Source organism: Lissotriton helveticus, chromosome 8, assembly GCF_964261635.1.
Source record: "Lissotriton helveticus chromosome 8, aLisHel1.1, whole genome shotgun sequence".
In the NCBI taxonomy this organism is placed as follows: domain Eukaryota; kingdom Metazoa; phylum Chordata; class Amphibia; order Caudata; family Salamandridae; genus Lissotriton; species Lissotriton helveticus.
This window is the reverse complement of record NC_136069.1, coordinates 631,556,946-631,580,406: the sequence shown is the minus strand read 5'-3', so window position 1 is coordinate 631,580,406 and position 23,461 is coordinate 631,556,946. Positions and strand designations below refer to the sequence as shown.

General features: G+C 43.3%; 1 protein-coding gene and 1 long non-coding RNA gene across 9 annotated transcripts in view; one reads left to right on the top strand and one right to left on the bottom strand.

Annotated features, from left to right (window-relative positions):
- The window catches only part of RBM26 (RNA binding motif protein 26), an 812,370-nt gene that overhangs the window by 672,085 nt on the left and 116,824 nt on the right, over window positions 1-23,461 (top strand). For all 8 annotated transcript variants that reach the window (XR_013599857.1, XR_013599856.1, XM_078657487.1 and 5 more), the window contains one exon: window positions 5,854-5,940. Coding sequence is in view for 6 of the 8 variants with exons in the window: in XM_078657487.1 (XP_078513613.1) it covers window positions 5,854-5,940 (87 nt within the window). In the remaining 2 variants the exon portion in view is untranslated. The remainder of the gene's footprint in view (window positions 1-5,853; window positions 5,941-23,461) is intronic.
- Window positions 1-23,461, bottom strand: part of LOC144772855 (uncharacterized) — a 106,942-nt gene that overhangs the window by 82,084 nt on the left and 1,397 nt on the right. The gene's annotated exons all lie outside the window — the stretch shown is intronic.

The following is a 23,461-nucleotide window of genomic DNA, read 5'->3' as shown; positions in this document are numbered from 1 at the left end:
GTATTTTAGTTACAGGACACATTTTGCATTAAAAAAATAGTGCAGACAAAAGAACCACAAACAGCCACTTGCATTTTGTTGTTCCACTTCATTCTCAATGACGCATTCATGATAAACTTTGAAGCAAAATTTGAATGAATTACGCCAGCCTCAGGTTGCCTTTATTTCTACATGTCTTTGGCTAGGCGAGAAACTCACATTTTCAACTCTGCAAATGTTTGCTAGCCGAGAACAAGAGCTTTGCAGGCACATGAGCAGCTACAAGCCGAGCAACATAAGCACTGCCGATTGTGATTTTGTGTTACAGATCTAAGCACCTTTATGCAAATTTATCAAGTCAGAAAATAAGTGAGAATTACTTCAATCAAGTTGCTGGACACTCTGTGCTTTAAATGCATACAGTTCATCAAGAGACCAGGCAGTCCAGGGCCCATGTGATAGTAATAGTTCTGGATTGGTATGGCACACATTGTATCCAAGTCTCAACAGACCATCACCACTCTTGTAATTGGAGAGTCGTTTTAGCAGCAAAAAGATGTACACTCTGGTCTGCACAAGCTCAGTCTTTAAGCTTGGAACTTGAGAGGTTTACCCAAGTCCACTTTGAATTGCTATCCGATATTATAGGTCATTGTAGAAGCTAAAAGTTGGCATACAAGAGCGATCGATTGAAGTCGTTGGTCAATCTTTGTAACTTGGTGTCTTAAAAAACTGATTGAATCACTTCAAACTGGAACAGTGAACGTATTCTAACTGACAGTAAAATAAGTGCAATGGAAAGTTCCTTGGCTCAGATTTGTGCCCACATAAACTCACCTTACCAATGCTCCTTATTCAAAGTGTCTGCAGTAGCTTGATTCTTAAAACATCTTCAGAGCAAATTTCCACTCAGATCCTTTATCCAGCTGTTAACTTGATGCTCATCTTTCTCACTGGGCCACCATTTGAACAATGCGTTCTTGCCCCAGCATAGTCCTCATGTGGAAAGCAATTATTTTCCAGCAAGAAGAGCAGGCAAGCTGCGGACTCTTTCTGCACATTGGCTACTGTCCTTGAGACCCATAAAACACCCCTAAATACAGTATTTAGGGGGCAGCCCTGAACAAAGAAGGTAGATACACGCAACCTACGAAGAAGGATGAAAGAAACGCCCAGCATAGGAGACTGCAGAGAAGAACTGACCTGACCCCAGCCCTACCGGCACTTCTCCAGAGATCCTGCGCCAAATGTCACTTTGTCCTGCATCCAGCGACTTCCAGAAGCCCTTGGAGGATTGACATAAAGTCCAAAAGGCGAGACCTATTGGCTATGCCAACGCTTGTTTAACAGAGCTGCTGTTCAAGGGAGATCTGGTCTTTGTTGAAGACAAAGTGTTTAGCTATGAAGCGAGACCAGTGAGAGGATGAGTGATGGTGGATGCTGTCTTAAGGTACCATGGATTATTGATGGGTCCCGCGTGCTGCATACTCACCCAGGCCAGAAGACTGTAGAGCATTCCCTCAAGGTTGACTGTGGTAGATAGGTTTTTAGTGGGTGCTGGATACAGTATGACTCATGATATTAATGTTGAATACAGGATGCCATCTTTGGATGCTGGGTGTTGTAAGTAAGTACTGCTGGTGTGTCAAAGTGATGGAATTAGGTGTGCGATGGCTAGTGAGTATCTGGTAAAGGGTTCAGTCTGTAACATGCAGGATATTGTGAGAGGGTACTGATGGAATATGAAGGTGATGGGGAATAGGAATGGCCAGTTGTTTATGGAGAATAACAACAATACAGGATGATGATGTGCTATCTCTCATCGGTACAAAAGGGGGTGGTGATGGACGGAGCATCTGAACCAATCAAACACTCACACCCAGTCAAAAGATCTGGGTTGGATCCATCACCGTTCTTTAGCTCACTCTGCCACCCCAGTTCAGACATGGCCATATGCAAATCAGTTTGACCCTGTGCCTCATGGGAACAGTCCAGCCCGAACTGCCAAGCCATGCCTTCCCTGGACCGGAATCAAGCTTCCTAGGACCGGTTTCTGGCATTCCAGCCGTCTTCAGCCAGGCTTGCTTGAATCCAGTGGCAAAGTGAGCAAGGGACTCAACGTCTGAGCATACCCTGCCAACTTATGGCGACAAAGCGGTACAAAAGGGGGTGGTGATGGACGGAGCATCTGAGCCAATCAAACACTCACACCCAGTCAAAAGATCTGGGTTAGTGATTGGTGCCATCAAGTGAAATGTATGTGATGCAGTTTAGTAGTCAGTGGGCTCTGGATACTGGGTGCCTCAAGCGATGCCTGTTTGGTGCTGTATTTTGTTGCCAGTGATTGATGACTGCAGAGTATTTTGTTCAGTGGGAGCTGGAGACAGGGTGCTGTTAGTGGTGATGCAGCCAGTAGTTTTGTGTTGAAAGTGGTAATGGGCAGTTTCTGTCAGGTTAGTTTCAAGCAATTCATTGCTCCTTCCTACTCTTACCATCTGGAAATTCCTAATGTTACGGGCAGAATTTGAAAACCGCACAACTCTGTTGGGGAGAGACATTTTAAAGGCAGTAGCAGACCTTAAGGAGGACTTTAGCACCCACTGTTATCCACCTATACCTGATGTGTAGATAAAGAGGAAGCAGTATTCCCGCCAGGAAACACTTTCACTTTATCATGGGATCCTGCTTGTGCCAGGCTTGCCACCACCACTGGCATGATTATGAGTAGAAGAATATGTAATGCATGCTGCTGCATCCCAGTGGGTTACACAGAGCAATGCCCCCTAAAACTTGGTTGTAATCTGTAACGCAATCCAATTTATAACAAAGTATAACCAAACGCAAACCTGCGTTGAGGGTTCCAATCTGTCTTTTCGCCTGTGCAACATTTGACTCCCTATACTGCATCTGCCCGGTTGCACAAGCCAGCTACACATCAAAGGACAACCCATGTGGGCGAGCTTTTGTCGAAAGAAGTGCTGCTCTGGTTCTCAGTGGTGTCTGCTTTGTGGATCTGGTTGTCGAACCACATGTGGGCCACAGTCATTCGGTTCTGGGTCAGCATTCTGGTTTTGTCGGAGCAGATGGTAGAGGTGGAGCCCAGGGTCTCAATGGCTTCCAGGTTCTTCACAAGGCAGTTGTTCCGGGCCATTCTGTTCACCATGAGAGGTTAGACACACCGTGACGGTAGCCAGCAGCCCGTCTGGCATGTTAGCCACAATGATGCCGATGAGGAAGTTGACCGCCTCCAGCCAGGTGTACTCTAGGATGAGGGACAGGGCGAGCAAGCTGATGCCCAGGAAGACAGCCACACCGGTGATGATATGGATAAAGAGCCCGATTTCAATGGCGATGGGCGTGCGGCCGCCTTCTAACCCGGAGGTCTAGGTGGGAATATGGCCCATCACTGTACGTTCTCCTGTGAGGATGACGCCGCTACTGGCAGTGCCTTCCACACAGTTGGTTGAGAAGAAAGCAATGTTCCCGGTCTCCAGCGGGTTCTCCTTGGTGAAGTCTGGCGACCAGGTCAGCCGCTATGAAAAATGTTAATAACACGTGTATGTTTATTAGCGCTACACCAAGCAGGAGCGGAGAACGCTTACTGGAAAAACAAGATATAAGCATGCACATATTCACAGCGCTGTAAACAGACACCTTCAAAGCCCCAGCCCTTGCCCCCTGACCCTCCCAGAAGCTCACATAATTTTAAACAGCCTTGTTAAAGGCACCCGCTGTGGAAGGAATGCAGCTGCCACACTGCGTGCCGCTGCTCAATCCCTAGAGCAAAACGCAGTGGGAATCAACATTAGAAGAAGAGGTGGGACATGCACCCGCTTTTGGCCATTTGCCTGCTTTCATTGCTGAAAGACACACGAAAAGGCCAATCCAATGCAGGAGGAGTTATACCCACACAGAGAAGTTTTCAGCCCTCACAATAAGCCTCCCATAGATCAGCGCATGCCCGCTGCGGTAGGCTCATCCTAAAAAAGACTCCAAGCCTGTTGAAGACCAAGAAACCAGATGCCTGGAACCACCACTACATCCTTCGCCTAGGGCACGAATCTGGGTTGCCCACCGGTCCCAGTATGCTCCCCCAGCGTGCCAGAGTCCGAGTCCACCCTCAGTTGACCCCTTCAGGCCTCCCCGAAGTCACCTGCAGCCTCTGAACGGAGACACACCCCGGGGTGAGTGGCCAATAAGGTGAAATCCGACCTCAAAAGACACCCTTGAATCCAGCCAATCTGTGCTCTGAAGAAGAGGACCTGAGGTGCACCTATGTCCCCGAGCCTTCCAACTTACCTACCGAGCTGTTGGTTCCTCCCGGAAGACTTCCTGGACCGGGCCTGCAGCCAACACCCAAAACCTGAAACACTCATTGAAAACAACAGAGCCCCGACTCCAAATCAGCATCCGGCAGCCCCTGTGCCTCTGCAGGTGCACCTTGTGTGCTAATTCCGATCCTCCTTTGCCCTGAGCTAGACCCTAGGAGCTTTGCTCCCACATCTAAGTGGCGTGCCCATGAGCAGTCAACAACCGGAGGCCCTCTATCGCCTATTGGATAACATTGGGCCTCAGCACTCTGCACCCGGCCGCGCTAGTGCCGCTGAGGGTGCTTTTTGAGTGCTTCTTGGACCCTGGGGGAACCCTTGTTCTAACCCCAGAAATCCAACTCCCAGGCCCGAGTACTTCCCTTTAAACCGATAACCTGATTTTCTCCCATTGGACTGCATTGATTGCTTTTCTGTGAAAAAGTTGTGTGGAGTTGGAAATTGTATGAGAACCTAAGAAACTGTTTTTTAAGACAAACTGACTTACCTTTTATGCAGGAAATGTCCCAGTGTGTATCACACTGAGTAGAAAATGTCATCCTTAACCCGTTCGCTGCTGCTGTCGGCCGTTGCGCGAGCTACCTCCCTGGTGCTGCGCACGTCCAATGGCTGACGCGGCCGCACCCGTTTCTTCGAACGTTCCGCACTGGCGCGGAACGTTCGAAGCAGTAAACGGGTTAAAAGTAATCTAAAAATAAACTGCAAAGTAATTTTAACTGTTTCTGAACATTTGACCTGCCTGTAACAAAGCCAACTGCGGTGAATTGCCTACAACTGTATTATACCAGAAACATACTATTTTTTTTTACCAACACCAAGTCTGGTTTGTTTCTAAAAATAAAATCCAACAAAGAAATATTTGTTTGCAAAACAATTGGTCTGAGTTTGGTCATTGAGTGTTTGACCTTATTTCTTGCTTGTGTGTATACAATACATACTTAACACTAATCTCTGATAAAGCCTTACTGCTCGTCCACACTACCACAAATAGAGTGTAAAGTACTATCGTAAGCCTCGTACCTCGTAAGCCTTTGGGGATCCACTGGACCCTGTGCACACTATACCTTACTTTGGTATTGTATATACAGAGCCAGCTTCCTATATTACTTTTTTATATTTTTCTAATGCATTTTAGGCCCCTTCAAATTCCTCATCTTTCTTCCACCTCACCTCGTAAGGATATAACAGTTAATTTGTTTTCTTCTGTAGACTTAACAGGATCACAGAATTAATTGTAGAACTGACATCAGACTTTTTATATGGACCAGCTTTATTACTTACACTAGTGACTTGCTTACCCTTGACTGGTGTTCTACAGCCCCCTCTAGTGACTCAGCATTGCTAGTGAAATGTTTTCAGGATCCGGTCTGGCACCAGTGGAAAAGTTAATTTAAAGAATGTGCAAATGCAACATATTCATTTAAATACATTTTACCAAAGATGTGTGTCTGTTTCTTTGTGTCATGTGATTTCCACAGTATACTTGCAATTTGAGTATGATAAAATGTTAGTCAGTGAAGTAATTTTTTTTTTCTCTTCAAAAAAGCAATTTGGGGAAATTGAAGACTGCCGGATCGACGACTCTTCCCTTCATGCAGTGATTACATTCAGGACGAGAGCTGAAGCTGAAGTAGTAAGTATGCATTTGGGGTTTTAATTTTTTTGTAAAGGCAACTGTTCTCAAAATAAGACAGCGGAAATATAATTTGATTGACATGTACAGTATAAAGATGACATGAGAATGGATTTCAACATTATGAACCACCTAAATGATCACGTCATCTGATGCCTCTTTTTACCCTGCGGCTTCCAAATGTTCCAATCCCCTATCTTTCATAGTGGTCCTAAGCTTTCTTCTGCTCTCTTGTCTTACTTAGTCGACTATGTGAATAAATAACTATTTTAGTCGAACCACGTTATTAGCTGAACACAGAGACAAAATTATTCTTGCAAAATCTCCTATTGGGAAATGGACAAAAATAAAGAGTAAGCCTAAAATGAAAGCACTCCTTTATGCGAGCCCGCTGCTCCAATATTCCATCATGCCCTGAAAGTGGCAGTTACTTCAGTTTGCTTTTAAGGAAGCTTAGGATCTTTTTCAATTAATAAAGATCATATCATTGTGACCACCAGGGGAGGAGGAAGAGCTGCTATTTTTTTCCCCCCAGAGTTTTATATAGCGTGAACTTGATCTGAAGATATTGGGTATCAGAGCCCGTCACACGAGCACCAGTTGCGTTATATGAGGACACATTAATTTTTGTTAGGCACAGGGAGATTAAATAATTTGCCCAGAATCACATGATGTTGCACATCCTTGCCGAGACTCGAACTCAGTTCCTCTGATTTGAGGTCGACCACCCTAGCCATAAGCCACGTCCTCTCCCTTTTCACTTCGTAAAAGATTCCCATGAACAAGAACTAAAATTAAAAGTAGTAATTTAGAAAGCCGGCTCTTTATATAGTGGCCTAAAAATTGGTACACTGTGTAAAGAGTCCAGGCAAACCCCAATCAGTTTACAGAAGCACAAGTGACACCCCAAATGCTCTCTTTTTCGGTAGAGTGGGCGAGCAGTTAGGGATATCAGAGGGTAGTGCTAACCATTTATTGCATACATAAAGTCCATAAGTGAGACGCGCACTCAATAAAGAAATCCAGCGCCAATGTATAAAAATAACAAATACTTGTATATGAATTTAGATACCAAGATCATCGGAATCAGGCAAGTACTTTTCGAGTTATGTATTTTTGCAGTTTTCTAAAGTTGGCTGTAATTTTTGGGTGCAGTAATGTTATCCTATGGGGGGCGACTTACAGGACTGTTCTCCGGGACTTAAGGTGAGTATGGGTCCGGGTCCTAGGCTACACCTACAAGTCGTCATTGGAGGCTCTTGGGCTTCCGGTTGCAGAGCTCAGTTATTGTGTTGGGTGTCCCTTTCACTTCAATAGGGAATGGTCCTTTATAGAAGGGGGCTGGAACCTGGGACTGGGGGACCATTCTGTGGGAACCTCCAGCGGCACTCGACCCTTGAGATGCTTGGGCACCGTTGATCCACTTCTCCTCTGGCTGTGGGGCTTGGATGCAGTGGTGTCTTTTGGTGTCTGGTTCGGTGCTGGAGTCACTCGCAGTTGGAGGGAGGCCTGCAGAAAAAGGCTGCAGGCGGCGACTGGAAGTCCAGTCTGGCCAACCCAAGGATGGGGTCAGCCCTTGTGGGTCTCAGGACCCCCATGTGCACCATAGCTTCCTTTGGACTCGTGCTCTGGAGTGCTGGTGCAGGGGTGCGTTGATTGCGGCTGGCAGCAGCCAGCAGCACACTGTTGGTATTTGGTTTCTTCAGGAGTGGGCAAACAGGGCAGCTGGGCCATTCTCATTGTGGGTCTCACTATCTCTGTAGTCCCTTGACGTGCTGGCCAGTTTTACTCAGCGTTGGTGTCTGGACACAACAAGCCTTGGTTGCTGCAAGGGGTCCAGTACCAGGTATTGGTGGGGTTCGGCTCCGGTCGGTCCTAGTGTAGTGTAGTTCCTATTATCCCAATAGGCTCTGCGCATTGGAATAATACCTTCAATAGTATAGGCCTAGACCAGACGTTAACTAGGTCTTCTATTGTCGATATTAGACTTAAAGTTTTGGGTTTGCCAGCTAGCTCAGAGTTCACTAGAAACTTTCTCGAATAGGCAAGGAGGAGTTGAACCTCCCTGGATAGACAAGAAGGGATTTAGTTTCTGACAACCATAGAACATGACAACTTTGCTCTCCCCTAATCAAGAGTGTATCTCTAGAGTCGTGTGAAAACAAAAGACAACTTATTTTACTCAGTCAGTACGTGCATTCTTAGTTTCACCAGTTTGTAGAGAAAAGGAAGAGACGGGCGTGTTCAATAAAAGATGTTATTTATTGATCAGTCTCTTTTCTCGTACAAGAGAAATGAATCGATATTATTGCAATACTTATGGTTAAGTAAAGTGCATACAATAAAAGCAGAAGTATAAAATAATACTGTAAAAACATTTATATGGTTTCTAAGCCATATGGTGGTTTAAAATGGATAAAATAGATATATACATATAAACATTTGACTAATCGTACTCAACTGGTGCTTCTAACTACGCCTACCCCAGTGTACCTGACCTAAGCCTAATACGTGGGCGGGGATAGAAAGTAGCAGTTTAAGTTAAGTCTGTTTTGCCAAGTGACTGATTCAAGAATTCTCTGCAAGGGGTTATTCAGTTCTGTACCTTGAATCTAGGATGGTTGAGGGATGGTATCTCTCATCTTTGGTCTCGATATTCCAGGCTGCCTGCAAGGGCTGCTCGGAAGCGCCGGAGCTGGATTTCTCGGCAGGAGAAAGGCAGCGTCTCGTTCTCAGCGCGTCAGGAAGGCGGGGCAGCGCCGGCGGGCTTCGCTCTCTGCTGGGCTTCGGCAAGTCTCGCTGCTCCTATCTCGTCACCACCGCGTGTGTTTGCTTAAGGCAATATCGGTAATATTTATACCTGTAAGGTGCCGAGATTGACGTAAGGATGGACATAGATACGTCAATAAGGATGTCATACGAACTGGTCGTTACCACATTCTTTTGCTGAAGTTCTCGGTGAAATCAAAACAATGGCCGCAGGGTTTTTCCCAGGTTGTCATAGGTTTGATTTGTTTTGAGAACTCCGTATGCCTTATCAGGGGCTGGAGGAATATTGCTTGTCTAATTAGATGGCAAGCGTTATGACCTAATCAGATAACGCGTTCCTGTGCCATGGTGTGGCGTAATCAGATAACGGTTTCTGCATCATGGGATGGCTGCTAGTTAACTTGTTAACCAGAACAGGGTCAGGAATAGGGGGATCGATACAGAACCTATAGGAATACATCACACCCACTCCACGCTAACTATGGCCATATTTACGAATCTAGGCATAGTAAAACACACTGTAGAGTATCGTGTATACCTTACCACCCCAAAATACACATAATGCATTTCGAAATTATGTAATATACGGGAGAAAAAAATTTGTCACATGTACTATATGCACTCAAGCTGTAGAATAATGCTAAAGTAATCACGCATATGTATACATTATTACTAATTTGTATATGAGAATTACACATGAAATGGCTCTTAATACAGAAGAAAGGTTCGAGACCACTTCATCACAGTTCAAAAAACATTTACGAACATACCAGCGGGCAGCTAATGTCTATGAAGTTTCTAAAAACAGAAATTAGTTCTTTAAGAATAGTTCTTACTTTAAGCAGAAGATAAGTGTCCCGAAAAATCGTAAAAAAATTTTTTTGGGGCTGCTAAAAAAATTGCTGTCCGTGGACTGGAGGAAATGTTGATCTTGCTTACTTTATTATTAAAGTTGAAGGCCAAATTCAAGGTGTCGGGAACGCCGTGTGGTAGCCTGTTCAAGAGTCATTATTTCTGCTCTGGTGAGAACATCATATCATTGAGACTGCTGAAAAAGCTGTCAACAGCTTCCTGTGAGAGTTCCACTAACTCGGAAAAAGATGTAACCATGCATTCGTGTGCATGATTGTCTCCATTGACGTTTTGATTAGTATTGCTGACAGAAGGTCGTACCTGATCGATGCTGCTTTCATCTTGATCTTCACTACCCCTCAATCGTAGTGGTGAAGTTTCCACGAATGCCGTCATCAGGATTGGCAGCCGTTGAGGGCAGCACAATGCATGAGCCGTTACCGGACCCAACAATGTTTCTGCATCCATTGGCGCATCCGATTGTAGCGTCAGACAGGTGTCCAACACGCATTCTTCTCTGCACAGCATGCGCCTTAGTACAGGTAAAACACATCTTTGCCATATCGGCCGAAATGAAAGAAACCAAGTCATGTTCAGGTCTCTAAGCCGGGTTAGTCCCAGGATTTTTGATATCCGGTCCCGGTATCCAATGGCTCGGATTGTTTCTTCCCTTGTCGCAGGTGTTTTGTCTGTGACATGGTTTGCCATAACGAAATATAAGGACTAAGAATAGGATTCCTGCAAATTAGTCCCAAAATGAGGGGAAGTCCGCCAAAAATCGAATGGACGAAGTCTGGAAAAATACCCAGTATGGCTTTGAAGGGTGTTAATGCCATCGAAACTACTGTCTTAAATACATTTGAGACTCCACTGGTATCAGAAATATTTAAGATTTCATTCAGGATTTCTGCGAAATGTATGGGGGAATTAGTTGATAGCAATGAGTGAATCTCTGCAGTCGTCCTTGCGACTAGGAGATCATACGTTTCTTTTGATGACGTGAGCCTGGTCGGCGTCTGAAGAAGCACTGTTTTCATTCTGCTTAAAGTATCAACTCGAATAGAAGTAATTTTCAAGTTAGGCCATGCCCTTGCCTCCCTGTCTGGAAAGGAGCTGGGGAACAATAAGCGTCCACAGCACATGACCTTCGCAGTCGTACTTACGAGATAAGGAACCCCGGGCAGTAGACTACAACATCTGCGATCCACAATTAGAACGTAACTCCCGTTATAGAGTCTTTTAAAGAATGGTTCTATCTCTGTTGCAGGTGCGCCTAGCTGGTGACATGAAAGGTTATTTGAGTTCCCTTCACAGGCTCCATGCAAACTAATTCCATTACACAGAAGTGTACCGCTTAGTGACATCGCACAATTATTGCCACTAAGAAACACTTTCTGTCCTTTATTACTGACACATGCATGTGAATAGGGCAAGTTCCATGTTGTCTTAATGTACCCTTTTCCCAATTTTTCGTACATGCCAGCCTGTATATATTTTTGGCAGTATTGAAACCTGAAAGTCGATATTGGAATATTAATTATCCCATGTATTATCCATTCAATGACAGGTCGTTCTGACATTGTCAATGGTAATCTCTCGAGTTTCTCAATGCTCAGGATTGTATAATCAGCACCCTTCTGTGCCATACTGATTTGTTTATCAGTAAGGTTAAAGATATTGAATAGTGACGTTGTGTTGATTAAACGCCAAGGCACATAGCCTGAACGCAGGTTTTGTAACGTCCAGCCAAGCTGTACAATAGAACGCAATTGAGACTGACCGTGTTGTAACAGTAAGTCTTGCGATATTATGTCGATTGCTGAAGACACAATACTGTCCAATGAAAAAATTCTGGAGGACAGAGTCATTAACCCATTGTCCACTACAGAAAGCGATTTTTCCAAATTAATACGGTCAATTTCCCGTATACTTTCTGCTGTCTCAATTTGAGTTATCTTCCAGGCCTCGTTGTAAGCTGCATATATAGAGGCTGCTATGAAGCGTTTTTGATGCTGTTTGCGCGGTCCCATAATGAAATCACGCAAGTCAGCACCATCAGTAAGTAAAGTTAGGTGTTGCTTAATTTCTGTCAGTGTGGAAGTTTGTAGCCATTGAAGGCAGAGTTTTCCCACACTGTAGGTGGTGATTATCCCTGGGTGTTGTCTTTGGGAATATCTAGGGTCTGGCCTGGTCAATGTGAACCCCTGTGTTTTGTTCAGGAATCTGTCTTGACAGTTATTAGTATCTGTGGGCCAGATTAACCATTGTTTCCAATCAGGATTTGTTCTGTTTTGGTTTAATACATAGTTTACGTCTATCTCTTCATCTGTAGAGTTATTGCTGTTCATAGTTGGCTTTGGAATAGACTGTTTATTTAAGTCTTTGATTTTGGCTAATCCAAGACAGGTAGTTTGTTGAATAGTGTCATTCAAGAATATAATTTGTTCTGGGATCATGCAGGCTCTAAACAATGATTCTATACCCTGAACTTGCCATTCTCTTGTACCCCAAACACTTTTTACTTCCACATTTTTGTCCCAATAATCAAAACCAAATGTATTCATCTGTTCAAAAAATGAGTCCGAATATATCAATTTTGTGTTTGTAAGCATGGTTTTTGTTCCTGTCTTATTTGACAATTTAAAATAAAATGTTTCAGCTTTACTTGTATTGAACCCTGAAAAATATGAATATTTGTCATAAACGGTTCTTGAGCTTCCTTTTGGAGGGGTTGCACAATGTTCCCATTGATTATAATTTAAAACATTTCTAGGTTGTGCAGATTTATGTAGAAAATGGTTACCATAGTGGTTGTAGCAGTACATACTATCATAATTAGACGAACCCTGCAAATAATCATGTTTGGTAAATTTAGCAGACATTACTAAGTCAGACATCATGTTATTAATACTTTCAAAGTCCCAATCATCAGCAAATGAGTTTGGTTTTACAAAGTCACTCAACGAGATCTTGATTTGGTGTGGATATTTGAGGATTTCAACCGGACCATAAATTTCATAGTCAGTATTGTCCCATGCTACCCCACCCGGTATAGGATTGGCTGTGAAGTTGACTGAAGAAAGTTCTCTTTTCTCGACGTGTGAAGACGTGTGTGGCTTGAGGATCAGGTTGATTTTCTGGCTTGCTGTGTCCATTTTTGCATATTTTCCCTCAATGAAGCGTCCCAAACATAGTACCATGATGAGCCAAAGTATGAGGATAAATACACCAAAGGACACCCAAAATTCAATCCATGGAGAAATCAGATAGGTTTCTTTCAGTTGTTTCAAAAGTTCCTTAGCTTTGTCTTTAAGGGTTTTTGTTGATGGCTGTGTCTTTGATTCACTGAGGTCTTCAGAGGAATCATTGAAGTTTATGAAGTAGCCGGATGCCGTTCTGTCTATTGTTCCAATTGCTTCAGGATTACTGTTTCTTGCAGCTTCAGCATATTCATTTGTTACTTCATTGTAGGTTGGTGTGTCTCTACTAAATGTTTTTATTTGGGTTTTCAGAGGTGTGAGGTCCATTGCATTGTTGCATAGTCCTTGTTGTTGTTCTGTAGGCATTTCGAATGTGATTAGCCTTTTAGTTAGCACCTCTGTACTTGTAGCAAACCTTGGTGTTCTACTACTTATCGGGAGTCCACTTGGCCTACTGTTTGTTATCGGCCACATGATTGTGGTTTTACCAGGTCGATGGATACAACTCGGTTCTCCTTTTTACCAGCAAGCGGCGGTAGTACAACTGATCTTGTCCCGTTGATGGACAAGACAGGAACTGCTTTTCTGTAAGAAGGCCCAAATTCCTTCTTTACCGCGATCTTTTCTCTGACTAGATCCCCGACTTTTGGAATCCAGACAGGTCTTGCTGGGACAGGTGGTGGTTCTTCAGTGGTTGTTGGCTGCTGTTTCAACTTTATGTTGCTCAGGTCTTTTCTTGTTTCGTTTAAGTCCTGCAAAATAGCCAAACGTTCTTTGATATCAAAGCCTTTTTCTTTCACCACTGAAGTCTGACTGTCAAGATCTAAGACTAACATCCTAGTTCCAAACAACAATTCGTACGGACTGAATCCCTTCAGAGAATTTCTTGGCAAGTTGTTTAGACTACGTTGGACACTTATTAGATGTTTGACCCACCCAGCTCCCGAACCTAATATCCTTTCTGTTATAGACCGCTTTATGCCTTGGTTTTTTCTTTACACCATCCCGTATCCCTCAGGAAGGAAGTGAGAAGAATCCCGCTTCGCTATGCTCATTTGGCCGTGCTTCCCCACAAGCTTGAGGGCTAAAGTGAAAACATTGGTCAAACGTAGCATGCTCCTAGCGTATATGCCATTTAGACTCGCAAATCTTTGTATAACAGTCCCGACGTCAGCCGAGTGCTGGGGTCTACATTATAAGTGGAAACTAGTCTTTGTTTGTTAATGGGACGCATTATTTACACCGGTTTTACTGATTATTGTTTAGCCCTTATTGAGTGAAACGCCATGGTATTACCCCGTTCCTCTCGCCGCTGCGATCTCTGTTGCAGCCCGGGCATTTTTTTACAAAAATGTGATGCTGCAGGCTCATGCCTGGCCACCAGTATACTGATTGTAATTCTTCCAGAGAATCTTTTAGTTTGAGGTGTCTGAGACCCTCGCCCATATGTGCGTCTGCTATTAACAAGTCTCTCCTGTCCATGTTTGGAATCACTCTATCCCCCACTCCAGGTATTCGAGCAAAAGGAACGGAGTTCGCATCGATTATGTATGTATATTTGAGTGGGTAACTGATCGGTAACACTGAGCAGTCGCCTTTTGATGACGTTTTCACCGCCAGCATTGTTTCACCGTCAATGTATTTCACTGTACGCTTTTTCCTAGCTACGGAAGCCGATTCAGTTGCTACCGCTGTGGCTTTCTCAGCCAATGAATTCCCTGCAACGTGAACGCCATCACGCTGATGACTCTGAGTGTATCACGTGAGTCGTTGGTAGTTCTTTCTGTAACAGAACTATTTGTTCCCAGAGCATTTTTTGCTTTATTGTTGCACCTGTGTCATCTTTGTAACCGTTTTGAATCCATTTCTGTAAATCGTTGTTATATGATTTGACGCAGTAATATGAATCGGACACTATGAGTGTCGGGAATTCGCGATCTGCATTATCTAGCGCCATTTTCAATGCTATTATTTCAGTCTGTTGTTCTGAATTAGTTTCTACTGAGTGTGTTTTTGTTAATAGAGGTCTTAGTATACCTCCGCGCCACACTTCTTTTGTAATCTCACATGTTGGGTTGTATGCTTGTTCTCCCCAAACGGATGGTTGAGCATGTCCATCTGTATAGATTACACAAGCGTACTGTCGCAATGGCAGAATGTCGATTGGCAGAGGGAATATACTTTCATAATCTAGAAATTTTAGTTCCTCTAGTTCTGGATCAAAGTAGTATTTTACTTTGTCCATTGTAATGGAATTCACCCATTGTATCCATTCCGGATTCAATGCTGTTGTTGGTAAATTACACGGGGTTGTTAATGCCTCAAAGGCTGATTCTGCTGTTCTGACTGTGATGTGTCTACCGTCAGCTTTATCTTTTTCTCTAGCTATTGCGGTTTGAACTGCATGAACAATGTTTTCTTTAATGCTGAATTTCTTTTCAGCTTCTGTGTACAAGTGTGATTTGAATGCAATTGGTACCTTTTCTCCCTCGTTAGAGGTCAGGTAAGTGAATCCGCATCTTCCTGGGATGACTCGAATCACAAGGTTGCGTGTGTTATCACCTGTTTCTAATTTTGTTTTAATTAACATATCTGTTTGTAAGGATCTCAGAATTTCTGTGTGTATTTGAGTCCAATTGGTTTTTTTAAAATCTGGTTTTATTAGATCATAAAGGGGTTTGACCCTTTCTGCGTAATTTGCAATGCATGTTCTTCCGAAATTTAGGAAACCTAGAATTGACTGTAGGTTTTTTAGTGTTCTAGGTGCTTGGAGTACGGCACATTTCTCTAGGAAATTGTCAGCCAGGCTTTTGCCTTCACTTGATAATTCATATCCTAAGAACAGGACTGTTAGATGGGCAATTCTAGATTTTTTAAAGTTGAATTTGTAACCCTCTGCTGCGAACCCAAGTATTATGGTGTTCACTCTCTTCAAGTGAGTATCCAAGTCATCATCTGTTAGGTATATGTCGTCGACATAAGATAATGCTTCGTCATCATAGGTTTGTAGTAACTCTGTTACCCTCGCTGAGAATAATCCTGGGCTGTTCTTGTACCCCTGGGGTAACCGACAGAATTCTTTTTGAGCACCATTTATTGAGAACGCTGATAAGTATCTGCTCTCTGGTGCTATATTTTGACAAAAGAATCCATTAGAGATGTCTAATGTTGTTTTATATTTTTTGCGCACTATGTTATTCATTAGTGCAGCACTATGCGAGTTTTGTACTGCAAAAGTTTTGCAACATGAGTTAAGGTGTCTGTAATCCAAAACTAGACGATATGAGTTGTCTGGTTTGGAGACAGGAAACAAAGGGTTGTTCATTTGTGAGGTGCAAGTTTCAATCACCCCCTGGTATTCTAGTTGATCTAGAATTTCTTTTACCTGTTTTTTAGCTTCTTGCTTGATTGGATACTGCCTTTGTGCAGTAGGTTGTGATTTTAACTGGATTTTGTGTGGAGGAGATTCCTCATCCCATCCCACATGATTTTTATATAAAGCAGGAGCTTGAGCTACTGCCCACTTTCTTGCAAGTGTATATTTTTTATGAATTGGAATATGATTTGAGAAGGCAGGCATAATTATTTCTTCGCCATGTGGGCACTCCCTGACAAACTCTGGTGGCCAATCTTTTTCAGCTAGAAGGATGTCATAGCCCTTGGAGAGATTATCCCAAAAAAGGCCCCTTATTTTTCTAGTCTTATCCCCTTCTATACGTAAAGTTATTTCATATATTTTGTGAGGTTTGCTAACTCTGGTGTCTGCAGTTTCCACTTGAATGTATTCATTCGTGTCCACTGTCTCCAGATGATTCATAAGGACTTTGCGTGCTATGCTCACTTCTGCTGCGCTGTCTAGCATTGTCTGAGCCCACTCTCCGTTTTTCAGCTGTGTCCTCAGTATTCTCGGCATTGTTGAATACTTTAATGCTGGCTACCTTCTTCTTGGGAAACTGTAATTTTTTATTTGGATGAGCAGGTTCCTTGTCTTTGGACTTGACGTGCCCTTCCCTGGGTTCCGATCGTCCTCTTCTTTCCGATTTCTGCGAAGAAGTCTGAAAAGATTGAGAGGGACGTGTATCAAAATCTTGATATCTATCCGGTTTCTTTATGTTATCCCCATTTCTAAGGTTGTATCTTTTCACAGAGGGCTCCCTTTGGGGAGACTTGGGTCCTTGGTCCGGAGATCTTTCTCTCCGCCGAGGAGACCTTCCTCTGGACTGGAATCTTTTTCCTTTTGAATTGGATTGTTTGTTTCCATCCCAGTTCTTCTTTTGACTGTTTAGATTATTTTTAATAAATATTTTTTCAGGACTTTCAATTAGTTGGGGCTTCACTGGTATTCCACCCAAACTATCTCTACCTAGTTCTTCATAGGATTTTTCTATAATTCTGGCAATTTCAGCTGGTTGGTCTGCTATATCTGTCTCTTTTAACCTCTGGCGGATCGCCACATTCGCTGCTTCTTTTATGTTGGCTAGTAATATTGCCGAGACCTGCTTTAAGTCTTTTAGTAATTTCATACCAAGAGTTAAAGCGGGTTCTGGACCGTATTCGTCTTGAATTTGTTTTAGCACATCTGGTATTACTGACATGGATGGAACTCCATGTGTTTTTGTGTAAATGGAAGCAAAGACTGTACCCCAAGTGTCACAGTCCTCCACGTGTGGTGCGATTCCCATTGGAAGACAGTCAGAATCCTGTGTTTATCCACAGGGGTGCTGTCTGGAAATACCGCCTCTATTTGGGTGATTTTTTGTGCTAACCAGAATGGTATTTGTTCCCGTTTAGCTGGTACTTTACCTAGGCAGGACTGTATGTTCTGTGGTGTAATTTTATTTGTGTTCCCCTGATGAGGGGTCAGCTGTGAATTTTTAATTGCTGGTTGGATTGTTGAAGTCCGCATTACATATTGGACTAGTTGTCTATATATTTTAATTAATTGTTTTAGTTGTACTAAAACATCTGCTGCAGACATTCTTTCGATGTCTGGATGTGGTGTGTATCCGGCTAGGACCGGCCACGTTGCTCCTGGTCTACCTAGTGGACCGAGCCTGGTGATGTGATTATTATGTTTTAGGGCGCCATTAAACAAGAGCAGGTGCTCTTGGAATTTAAGTGGTACTTCTACTTCCTCGAAAGGAGTGTACTCATTAGGAGGTTCCTCTATTTTATAATAGTGGAACTCCTTCGTTACAGCATTTGCTGCTGGAAAGTTTATCCATGAATAGAATACCTCTGTCTGCCGATATTCGTGTGCCTCAATTACGAATATGACTGTACCACCTCTTGGTGTCAGTCCATTGTCTATAAGTTTTAACGTTATAGATCTTCTTATGTTGACCGGGATGAATTTATATCCGGGTCCGCTTCTTGCATAGTATTATCAGCTTCTATTAGTTCAGCTGCTAATCTAACTCTCTCTCTTTCATCATCACTGTCTACCATTTTACCGACAGGAAGGTTTTTCTGTTTGTTTGCAGATCAGGTTTCTTACGGAAACAAAGATTAGATGCACAATATTTTGGAACAGTGTATCCTTCAACGTTGACTAAACCAAGAACCATACATAGGAGTTTCCTCCTGCGAGGTTTGGCGGATATTACCTTTCACCCACTCCAGACGTCTTTGGAGTATTATGGGAAAAAAGGGTCTGAGTGAAAGAGCACGACTGAGTTACTCTAATGTCTTGCGTTAGTTTTATCGCCTTTCCAAACGTTGGGCGCCATGTAGTGTAGTTCCTATTATCCTAATAGGCTCTGCGCATTGGAATAATACCTTCAATAGTATAGGCCTAGACCAGACGTTAACTAGGTCTTCTATTGTCGATATTAGACTTAAAGTTTTGGGTTTGCCAGCTAGCTCAGAGTTCACTAGAAACTTTCTCGAATAGGCAAGGAGGAGTTGAACCTCCCTGGATAGACAAGAAGGGATTTAGTTTCTGACAACCATAGAACATGACAACTTTGCTCTCCCCTAATCAAGAGTGTATCTCTAGAGTCGTGTGAAAACAAAAGACAACTTATTTTACTCAGTCAGTACGTGCATTCTTAGTTTCACCAGTTTGTAGAGAAAAGGAAGAGACGGGCGTGTTCAATAAAAGATGTTATTTATTGATCAGTCTCTTTTCTCGTACAAGAGAAATGAATCGATATTATTGCAAAACTTATGGTTAAGTAAAGTGCATACAATAAAAGCAGAAGTATAAAATAATACTGTAAAAACATTTATATGGTTTCTAAGCCATATGGTGGTTTAAAATGGATAAAATAGATATGTACATATAAACATTTGACTAATCGTACTCAACTGGTGCTTCTAACTGCGCCTACCCCAGTGTACCTGACCTAAGCCTAATACGTGGGCGGGGATAGAAAGTAGCAGTTTAAGTTAAGTCTGTTTGCCAAGTGACTGATTCAAGAATTCTCTGCAAGGGGTTATTCAGTTCTGTACCTTGAATCTAGGATGTTTGAGGGATGGTATCTCTCATCTTTGGTCTCGATATTCCAGGCTGCCTGCAAGGGCTGCTCGGAAGCGCCGGAGCTGGATTTCTCGGCAGGAGAAAGGCAGCGTCTCGTTCTCAGCGCGTCAGGAAGGCGGGGCAGCGCCGGCGGGCTTCGCTCTCTGCTGGGCTTCGGCAAGTCTCGCTGCTCCTATCTCGTCACCACCGCGTGTGTTTGCTTAAGGCAATATCGGTAATATTTATACCTGTAAGGTGCCGAGATTGACGTAAGGATGGACATAGATACGTCAATAAGGATGTCATACGAACTGGTCGTTAGCACATTCTTTTGCTGAAGTTATCGGTGAAATCAAAACAATGGCCGCAGGGTTTTTCCCAGGTTGTCATAGGTTTGATTTGTTTTGAGAACTCCGTATGCCTTATCAGGGGCTGGAGGAATATTGCTTGTCTAATTAGATGGCAAGCGTTATGACCTAATCAGATAACGCGTTCCTGTGCCGTGGTGTGGCTTAATCAGATAACGGTTTCTGCATCATGGGATGGCTGCTAGTTAACTTGTTAACCAGAACAGGGTCAGGAATAGGGGGATCGATACAGAACCTATAGGAATACATCACACTAGCGTCCCCACGCTTGGACTGCTGACGGATCTGACCTGTAGGAGCACAGCTACCTCTTACTGGGTGGCTGCTGCATAGGTAGTTGCCGTAGGTGACAGGTTGGTGTATTGGGCATTCCTTCTTTGGTGTCTGTGGCTGCAGGGGTTGAAGTTTCTTTGGCGATTGACAAAGCACTGGTGGCCCTCCTGGATTTCCTGGAGTCTGCAAAGCGGCAGGACAAGTTGGTTGCTCCCCAAGGGTCTGATGCAACAGGCAGGCTTGGCGCCAAGTCAGTCGTGCTCCTCTGCTTTCTAGTCAACAGTCTTCTTAGTCCACTTCTTCTGTTTGCCCATTGAAATCTGAAGTCCTGGTATCAGCTCCTCTAAGTACTCAATTTAGGGACGATAACGAGAGTGAGGGGTAGTAGCCAATGGGCTACCTTCCACTGGGGTTACTACACCCCCTAGATGACCACTTCATTTGAAAAGTGGGCATCACCTGTCCCAGAATTCCTAATTCCACATTCCACGATACACAAGATGGTGGAATTCCGAACGTTATGTTCACTTAAGGATGTTCACCCTAGAGGTGTGTCCAGCCTGGCAGTGCAACCTGCCTCCTACATAGCTAATTGTCCTGCCTGCCCTGGGGCCAGATGGGGCCCAGCCAAAGGGTGGCATTTCCCCTCTCTGGGGAATCCTTGTGTCACTTATCAAAGGACTCAGAAGCCTTTGAAGCCTAGATATGCTGATTTACCAGCCTTCCTGGAGTAGTAGGTGATAACACCTCTCTCCAGAGCAGGCATTGTTTCTGTCCACTGAGAGCAAGGTTCTCACCTCCTGGGGGTGGGAGGGGGGTCAGAAACTCATCTGTGATAGCAGCTGCACTGGACCAGAAAGCACACTGGAAGGCTAATAGGGTTCAGGGGGTACCTCTAAGATACCTTCTGGGTGAATGTATGAATAAATCCATCACTGGAATCAGTGTGGGTTTATTAATACAAGATGTTTGATACCAAATATCTTAGGTTTCAGTGAAGCCATTATGTAATTGGGAAACTTCTTTTGACTGGTGCCCAATACATACTTTAAGATGGCTATCCTGTTCACTTGTACTGTCAGTAATTGAACTGGCCAGTACACGGGCATATCTGCTTGTGCAGATATTTCTTCACATATAATATAATGCACCCTGCCTTAGGGCTGTAAGGTCTGCTGTAGAGGCGACTTACAAATGTTACTTGCAGTCTTAGGGGACATGGCACACAATTGTGTGCAATGTTGTGTTTTCACTTTTTAGAGCACCATGTCACGAAGCCTGCAGAGGCAGTCTGTATGAGTTTGCTGCTGGGTCCCTTAGAGTGGCAGAAGATGTGCTGCAACTCTTACGGACCCTTTTTATTAGTTCCTATGCCCTAGATACCGGAGGTACCACTTACTAGGAAGTTATAGAGGTGCTAAAGTCCTGGTCACTTGGGGATCAAATTACCAGTTGTCTTGGGGACAGAATACTAGCACTGGGGACCTGGTTAGCAGGAACCCACTGCACTTAGGTCAAAGTTGCATCAAATACCAGGAAAAATTGGGGGCACTAATGCTACAAAAACCCAGTTTTCTACAGGTAATGTTTCTTTATCCATCATGGCATTTTTTTTGATAGTCCTAAAAACTGAATATAGCTGCAAGCCCATACCTTTAATGGCGTAATAATGTATATTTAGTTGACCATACAACAGGGCTGCACTTAGAGGTTCTGTAAGGTGGCCTGCTCCATCAGTGTTTAGGTTTTGAAGTCAAAATCTAGGTAGAAGCGCCAAATAATCGTATGAACCGATTTGTCATTCACATTTCTAAAAACATATCTTAAGAGGGCCATGGTAGCTGCTTTACCCCCACTCGATTGAGACTTCCCTCTGTAACACTTAGCTTCCTGATAACATAGCAAAATTCCAGAAGCCTTCCACTTAGAAATGTATTGTTTAGTGGTATGTAAATCATTATGAAACATGCTCACAGCTTACAAAACGTTTTTAATGTAGAAATGTACATGGAAATAAGAAATAACTTCAGGTAAGAAAAACAAGAGGGGGGCACTGAAAAGCTCAATTTGGAACATGATTGTTCATAAGGCAGAATAATATGCAAGTTTGAGTACTTTGGTAATCGCCTATGAAGTGGTATTAAATAACCAACTGTTACCGGGAGCTACAGAGTGTACTGACTTTGAATCAAAGAAACATTGTGTCTTAGATACCTTAGTTTCCTCTCCCAAACAAGTCTGTCTTTAGTCCGCATTTTCAGAGACCATTAGGCATTAATAATTAGGCGACGGTTCGTGTTGGCCCGTAGTGGGGAAGAGAGATGAATGTGGTTGTCTTTTAGTAATAATAATGCTTGTGGGCTGTATCATAGAAGTGATTTAATGCAACATCTTTTATGTTCCTTAATGAATGTTGCTGCTTACCGTGGTCTTTGGCTGCATCCGTCATACTTATTGTTCCGCATTGTCTTAAGCAGTGTGACAGGCCTTTTTTGGCATCTTATATTTTTATCTTGTAGTTGCTTTCAAAGTCTTTTCTCTTTCTGAAATTTAGACATGCGTAGAAGTGTTAATATCATGTCTGCCTCCTATCTAGGCTGGCAAATTTTTGTTGATTTTGTTATTGTTGTTGCCACGAAAATGCATACGTTTATAGTAAAAGATGCCCTGTTTCGGTTGTTCTAGTTAGATGGGCAAATTATCTATATATGTAACTCCAGAGAACTCAATTATTGCCATATTTATCTGGGTTGGGACCTCAACTCTAAGTGACGTTTTATTTAAGAAACTTGATTAAATCTGAGATCAAATACTATAAAAATCTATATTCCTTATCATTTTTGGAGTGTCTTCTCGGGAGGAACAATTAACTCTGATGTCACATGGATTTTGAGCAACAACCATCCTCAGTCAGGGGTTGCTCCTGGGGAGATGCAGAGGAGGGGCCATCAACCCAGCACTGCTCATCAGTACCGAACAAGAGCTGTAGATCAAATAGAATTGTCTGGCTCTCGAGTTCCTCAGCTGAGAACAGCGGGATTTGAGGAAATGCATTGGGGGAAACTCCTTGATAAACTGATCAGAAAAGCATTCCCCTTCTTGCCTGGTTGATGGTTCTAGACTAGACCCGAATTTTAGGCATTTGTGCCCCTGTGGTAGCGAGCACATCCATCTGTTTGAATCGGATAAGAGGTTGTTCAGAACTTTTAGCCTCACATGTTGTCTTTCTCAAATTTTCTGCAGGTTTCTTGTGCATTGACTTTATATGTACATCCATCTCAGAAGAGATTCAGAAGTTACACTGGCTTCCAGTGGTTCAACGGATCAAATTTAAGGCGCTTTGTGTGGCCTTCAAAGCTCTGACACAGAAGGGTTCGCTGTTCCTGCAGGAGCTTTTCGTGTGGTATCAGCCAGGCAGATTACTCGGCTCTATGGGTGCAAAACTTTTAACAGTGCCGAAAATTCGGACTTGGCATTGGGGAGGACGGAGTTTCCAGCATGGCACTTCCAAGCTGTGGAATCTGCTGCCACCAGAGATTAGGAACGCCAGCTCTCTTATGAGCTTTAGAAAAAACCTGAAAACCTGGCTGTTCCAGTGA